This window comes from Meleagris gallopavo, chromosome 3 (assembly GCF_000146605.3).
Source record: "Meleagris gallopavo isolate NT-WF06-2002-E0010 breed Aviagen turkey brand Nicholas breeding stock chromosome 3, Turkey_5.1, whole genome shotgun sequence".
NCBI lineage: Eukaryota > Metazoa > Chordata > Aves > Galliformes > Phasianidae > Meleagris > Meleagris gallopavo.
In genome coordinates, this window is record NC_015013.2 from 73,928,332 (window position 1) to 73,936,063 (window position 7,732).

Below are 7,732 nucleotides of genomic sequence, written 5' to 3' on the forward strand. Positions count from 1 at the left end.
CCTCCAACAGGAGCGCTGCAGCCAGCGGGCTTCGGTGGCGCGACAGCACTGACAGCCCGCTGGAAGACGGTATTCTTAGCTGGCGCCGGTACATCTCCTGAAAGCGTCAGCTAGTGGATAAACGCTAAAAAGCACGTGGCAGAACCCAACCAACCCGTGCAACAATGAAACCTGCATTTTTTTTATCTTGATACAGACCTCAGAATACATTTAAGCAATCGTGTAACAGACGTAGTTGCTCCCAGCTGTAGAACTCTCGGCCCTTGCCCTGGACTTGCTTGCAGGGGCTGTGAGAGAAAGCAGCAAAAGTGAAAGCACTGCTAAAATGTTTCTGTCATTTATTGCAAGTCACTTCTTATGAACAGAGATTTCTGCAAGAGACTGTAATTGCCAGAGTTTGTTCGTTTCCTCATCCTTGTCTCCAGGCTGGCTAGGCCCTTGGGCTCCAGTTCCTGTGGATGCACGGGGCATTTGTCAACACAATTCCAGGAAGGTGAGAGAGAGAAAAAAGAAAAGCCTTGCTCCATACCGCAAGGAGTGGTTTGGTACAACGGTTTGAAATTGGACAAATATGAAAGCAAACACCAGTGAGGAAGAAAAATAGTTGACAAGCACCCAAGACAGTTAGCTGACACAGATCCAGGACTGAGCCACTTTGTAAAAGTAGAGAGGAGCACTTAAAGTGCCAGGAATAGACACTTGAGGAGGAGGAAGTGGAGGTCTGATGTTCCTCATGGGGAAGAGTCCGCACTCACCGCACCATCCCCATCACTGCTGCCTGGAGCTCTTGAGTCCGAGTGACTGCTGGTCCCAAGCATAGAACAGGTTTGGTTTCCTTAAATGGAGTTTTCTAACAAGAAACACATACCTAAGTGTCACATCACTAAACAGCACACCAGAATATATAACAGGCATAAAATGAGAAAATACAGTCTTATACAAACATTTGCTGTTATCCGACTACTGCTCTTTTTGAGTCAGTTTTAAAGTTTCATTGCCCAAACGTACCCATACCTGCTGTCTAATGTCTGTGTTCAGCTATAGCTCCATTCTTTCACATACTGAGTACCAGGGATTCCATTTCTTCATCCAGAGCAAATGATGAGAGGAACTCTGAGTTGGAGCAAGCCCAAATGACCCATCAACACCAACAAATTTCATTGGTGCACCCAATACAGTGCTGATTTCCCAGGAACTCATGCTTCCCCCTCAACAAGGACAAGCACCAAAACTCAAGTACCAATCATACTATTTAGTAACACTGACCTGCCTATTGATAGTTCCAGCTCTCTGCCCCTAAATCCAGTCACCTCCAAATGAGGTACTGTCCTTGAAAAACCTTAGGTTTTTTAAACCTAACCAAACCAACAATTCATGTAATTAAAAACAGAAAGGACTTGGAATATTTAGGGATAATTTCTTAAAGACACACTTCTCCTTCTACAGATGCACAGTAAACATCTATTTACACAGTGCCTGAAGAATAATACAGAGGAAAAACGTGGCAAAGGACTTGTACCGTGAAAGAGAGGGTTAAAAAACAGCAGCTGGCTCTTCTCACATCTCCACAAGAATCCACCAACTTCTGTCAACTTCATAGAAATTAATTACATAATGTACATGGTAATGAAATATAGGAAAGCACTATGTGGAATAGTAAAATAGTTTACATCCAGATTAAATACACGTATTATTATGCACGGTTTTGCAAGACACAGATTACTGAGGAGAACCTGTATTGTTCTATTGAAAACATCATCGGGTGAATGGGATGTTTTCTTCCTTCTTCAGCTCCTAACCTACTTGGTGGCACAGCAGCTGAACTCAGGGTCATACCTGCTCTTTCTCAGGACAGCATACAAGCGCCAACTCAGTGTTCCTCTCATCACTGCACTGGACCAAGAAATGGAATCTCTGGTACTCGCGTTCACCAAACTTTCATAGATGTCTCCTTAAAGTGCAGGGGCATTATCCAGAGGAGCAGGATGTCCCTGAAATTTGTCAACAATAACATCCAAAATGCAGATCACAATTTGAGTGTCTCTTCCCTCCCTCCACCTAGTGATACTATTTACTTTGAGAATATTTGTCTGTATTTAAAAAATACATTTATAGAGACCACATTTTATATAAAGAATGCTATTATTGGTAGGTTGAAGAATTTTCATTTATAAATCAAAGTCAAATCAATCTTCCTAGCTGAAAACTGTTCACTGTGTGCAAATCAGTATGTGAATAATTTCAGCACGTCCAAAATAAGCATTTCCTGGAAAACCACCTTAGAAGTCTCCTTGCACAGAAGCTAACACGGGTTGTGGCAGCAATGTGTTTTCCAGTAAGTTCATATTGACTACTGTATTCAAACATACGCTGTGTTAGATGCTGTCATGGATGAAGGATACTGAAGTTTCAACATTATGGAGAAGAAAAGTTCTGAAAGACTGGGTAGCAACTAACTGCTTCTTACTAAACAGTGTATCACAATGGTAACTTGTGATTAATGACAAAAATGAGCATTACATTCAGAAAATCCTGGACAAAGAGACACTGTGATGCACGTCACCTTTAGAACAGATTTTGATTACAAAGTTCTCCATACAGAGCACACGCAAACTTCTAGCACTGAGGGGTCGAGATGCTCAGTGAAGCTTTTGCAGGACTAATCCGCACCCAGATTTGTGTGCGTGGACGGTCACAGCTTAAGATAAGTGAACACTACACATGCTGAAATCCAGTTCTTTGGATTTGCAAAGTTTTATATTTCAGTTTGGCAGACTACGTACTAAAAAGAATTAGGCCAACTGAAGAGTTTCGATTAAAAGGTCAAATTATCCAGTTTAAAAAGAGAAAGCAGAACAAAGCCAGTAAGCTAGGCAGCTGCTTGCCATAGGAAGCTAGAGAAATGAAAGAGTCAGTGAGCGCAGAAAGTTTTAAAATGCCATTTACATAAATTCATGCACTGAGACATGATCTACAGCTTATAAGATGAAAGAGGAGAAGATAAGATTCCTGAAATTAGAATCACAGAAGGAACACTGAAGATTATCCAGGTCCAGCTCCTTGCTGTAGCAGGGCTGCCAGCCCCCAGCTCAGGCTGCCCAGGGCCCATCTAACCTGGCCCTGGGATGCAGTACCCACAGCTCTCTGGGCAGCCTGTGCCAAAGCCTCACTAAGGCCCCAATGTACTGAGCAATCTGACAAAGGCCCTAATATACTGAGCAATCTGTCACAGCGTTAGAAACAACCAAGTTGTGCTAAACTAGGCCTCTAAAAAGAGCACTGTGTGAAACAGACCTGCTAGGTACAAGGTGGTGTGACTCGTACGTTTCCAGAAAGCTGAAATCAGAAGCTCCTATGTGTTATTCCCTGTGCACTTCTATTTGGACACATGGTGAAGCAAACTTCTTTTAAAACAGTAGATCTGTGCACAACTGCACACATCTTTTAAAAGATAAACTAAATTTTTTATACCTCCCTGAATGACTGATTCTGTACAAGATGAGTAGCACTTTTGAGTCACAAGATCACCAGTTCACTTTTTTTCCAATAAATGCTACCTATAGCCAGTAACTTACTTGCAGGGAAGAAAAGCGACTCCCAAACCAAGTGGAAAGAAAAGGCCACTCCATAAGAAAAGTCCGTGTAATTTTTCATTTCAGGTAAGGTAACCAATCTGAAGCAACCAGTCTACCTTCTGGACTGGACAGAGTAAACTAGTCAATAGAATCTATCACTGAGGACTAACTATGGGAAGACCACGCTAAGGAGCCAGTTCTCTTTAGCTTAGAATAGGAATTGGCATGCTGGTAGCAACATTTTGTTAGTTGCTACCTCTATCTCCTATTTCAGCAGTTACAAATATAGGTAATTATCTGGACTATATAGAAAGTATTAGAGATTTTTGCTTTAACTTGTTTCTCTACCACATCTTGGAAGTGAACTAATAGAAGGGCTTAAGTCAAAGGGAGACGAGGTGTATGATTTTAATAAACATTTTTTCTTATTAAAATCTTGATATAGTTTAAATATACCATACAGAGGAAAAAAAGCTATTTATACACATTTCAAGTCAATGACCACAGCATAAATCAAACTAGATTCCCTCTCCACTTCTGTCATCAGAATGCCTTGTGTGTATATATGGTGAGCTACTATGAGTTATCTGCATAATTTTTGTCTAGCTATACATTACAGGACTTTAAAAAAGTTTAATCTATATACAGAAATATATATACATATAACATATATTTATATGTTATACATACACATACACTTATATACATATACACACAATACATATATATACACACAGTACTTTACATTTATATATGGCCTTTTATCCAAGGACCTTGAATACTTTTTAATACATCAAGTCTCACAAAGCTTTGTGAGGGAGGGAGCTTTAGTTTTACAGACTGTAGAACTGAGGCCTATTCTTAACAGGTTCCTGTTGTTTGCTTTTGTTTATTCCTGCTTTCTACTAACTTCACAACATTCCCATTAGAGGCATTTTTGATAATGAAATAATTAGACTGGTTCGAAACCCAGGCAAAAGACACACAATGCTTTGTACCTCTCTAACTGTATTCCTTAGTATATGAGAACAGTCATGCCAGTACAAATTTTCTCTGTACTGCTCCTTAAATTTAGACTTGCATAGCTGTACTGGGTTTTCTCTTTTTTTTTAAAAAAAAGCATTAGCATAGTGAAATCAGATATAATTTTGAATTTAAGATACACTGAAGATCACAAAAGAAAATCCAGAACAGACTCCAATCCTCACACACTGAAACAATTCTTTTCTAGAATGAGTGATTTAGGAAGTGTCAGTAAATACAGAAATAATTCTACAGCTGTGTATTGATTTATCTGCAGATTAACTACAAAAGCCTGAAACAGTCAGTTTTATCTAGAAAATAAGATTTTCAGCATCAGTTTGGCAACTGGTGATTGTAACTTCTGATCTCAACCATGTTCCACACCTGTAGGTACTAAATAATGAAAACTGAGGGGAAAAAAAAAATAAAAAAAAAATACACAGACATAGGTAACTTCTGGCCATCCTCAACTAGTTGACCCAAAGGAAAATCTAGTGGAACTACAGAATTGAATTCCACTCAGATTTTAATGAAACATCAATTAACTCTCTCCAGAAAAACAAAACAAAACAAAAAATTTACTAACAGACTCATGGCATTGAAAAAGCAGGAAAGAGCCCTGTAAGCCCTTAAGCTTCAATTCTTCAGTCCGCTAAGCTTTCAGAAATCTGACACAGAAAAAAGCAGCTCTTGCCTTTAGTTATCACCCCAAGTCTCCAAAGTCACGCATGCATTGGGAAAACCAAGACCTAGGTCATGTTCAGTGACTACCCTCCCCAAAGCAACCACTTCAAAAGTGAAAATACAGTAGAACCCACTACAACACAGTTTGAAAACTTTATTCTAAACTAATAACCTTGAGATTTTTCAGAACAAGCCACCTTCCCTTCAAACCAATACTGTCAGAAGAAGGGGTTGCCTGGCCCATTTGATTCAAGATTCTCTGCTAACTGTAAAATGTGGGTTGAATATCTTCTGCATGTCAATTTTTCAGTTACAAAATTCAGATTTGGATGAACAACTGTGCTTGGTGCATGCTGTTAGCTAAAATATAAATGGCTAAATAAATAAAAACTATTGTTTCTTCAGTATGACTTGGTATTTTGTCTGTAATTTCTTTATTAAAAAACTGTAACAAGATACTTAAAAAAATGCTAGATACAAAAGAAGTTAAGCTGCTCACGAACATTAAAGTTTTCCAAAAAAGTATCTTCGATAATCATGATCTTATAAACATTTTACAGTTACCAGAAAGTGCCCAGGCTGAGTTTACATAGTTAGACAATGTAGTACAAGTGTTGGGTTAGAACTGGTAGTGGAACAATCTCCTGACTGTCTGTTCACTGAAAAAGGGATACAAAATGTTGATTGTGAACTATGAAATACTGTGCATTGGCCTCAGCATATGTACAAAAAAAAAAACCCAAAACGCTGGAGGTACAGATTACATGCAAAATATTAGTGGTGGCATCTGATGTGCCAGAGTTCAATGCAGCTAGAGCAAAAATTGCAGTGAAAGTGGTTTCAAAAGTGAACGATCACAACTCTGGGATCTGAGCTGTCAGGAACTTTTTTCTTTCTTTCTTTTTTTTTTTTTATTTTTTTTTTACTAAGTTCAATATACATGGTACACAACCGCAGCCAACCACAAATTAAACACCATAAAAAAGTTAAAATAAACCACAGAACATACTTAATTTTTTATTTTGAAATTCCCTACTCCCTCTATACAAGAACCTTTGCTGAAACACTTTCCACAAAGGCAGCAGTGAATTTTCAGAACATTTTACATATTTTCCCTCAGCAAAAAGATAAATCACAGTGTAAATTATATTGTTCTGCTGTCATCTTTGGCTGGGGTTAGTCCAAGGAGTTATTGACTAGCAAACTGTTGCAATCAGATATTGCCAGTGCTCCTTAGGCCTTTACATTACAAATTTAGTACAGGAATGTCTGCATTTAAATCTTTAAAGTACCACCAGGGGTATGACAGCATTAGCTTTCATAAACTTTTATAGACAAATGGAAAAATCTACAAAACTTAGCTAGTAATATTACACAGCAATACACACTTTTTATACTCTACACAAAACCAAAATTCTTGGTCTTAATGGCGAGTAACAACTTCTGTTTCAAAATCTGCTTAGAGGAATAGAGTGGGACATAAAGGCGAGAAATGCAAGTGTTTGCTGTAGGAAGGTGTTGGTCATCTGGTGGTCTTATTGTGATTGATGGCATGGGCTGGAATCCCTCCTCACTGGCTGGCAATGATGGACTTGATGTCCAGAAGTAAACCTGATAAAAAGAAGACAGCATTTAAAGTTGTGATGGGCAAGGCTACAAGTCACACTGCATACAAATGACTGTTGTGACATAGGTTTAAAAAAAAAAAAACTGCACAGAATATTCGCAGTAGTTTGATCACAGTACAGTCCTGTCAGTATGCCAACTCAACTCAGTGCTCATGCTGTATACTTCTGTAATAGCTTCCTTCATTCCCTTTCCTGTGCTGCTCATTATATTATACCCTCCTGCTAAAACTAATGAAAGCAGCGCTCAAGATGATCCTGCATCAAGAAATCCTCAGTAAATATGATGCCCTCAGCTCCATTTGGGAAGATTTTAACTGTCAACAATATGAAACTCAAAAAAAAAAACCCAAAAAAAACCTCTCACATCAAAAATTGCTCCCTAGCTGGTTCATGACCAGGTGATATAGCACTTGTATAGACAGAAATCAACAATGGAGACTATTTCTCAAGGGTCAAATAATGACTTGCAGAGTAGAGTCACTACTAAAGTATAATTAGAGATATTCCTTAACAATTATGCTCCAGATTTTCCACTTTTCAGATTAGTCCTTGTTTCCTGTTAGCAAATCGTAAAGGAAAGATAGTACCTTAAGTAGTAAGTTAAATGCAAGGAGTTTTAAGAAGCGAATGGATACAATGTACAGGCAAGTTTTCCAAAGTGAAACAGAATCTTTTTCTTTCATGCTTCTCATCAGCTATTCTGAAAGGGCTTTGAGAAAAAGGAGATGATATCATTACTGACATCTTAGAGACAGGACACATGCATTGCCCTCAGGATACACAGAAGTTAAGAGAGCAACCAATCCAGGGAAAGAAAAAAAA

At 38.5% G+C, this 7,732-nt stretch overlaps 1 protein-coding gene across 1 annotated transcript in view; it reads right to left on the minus strand.

The window, feature by feature from the left end:
* Nucleotides 1–3,967: 3,967 nt before the first annotated feature.
* Nucleotides 3,968–7,732, minus strand: part of UBR5 (ubiquitin protein ligase E3 component n-recognin 5) — a 69,004-nt gene continuing 65,239 nt past the window's right edge. Inside the window, exon 59 of the mRNA XM_031552901.1 lies at nucleotides 3,968–6,893. Coding sequence (XP_031408761.1) covers nucleotides 6,681–6,893 — 213 coding nt within the window. The 3' untranslated portion in view covers nucleotides 3,968–6,680. The remainder of the gene's footprint in view (nucleotides 6,894–7,732) is intronic.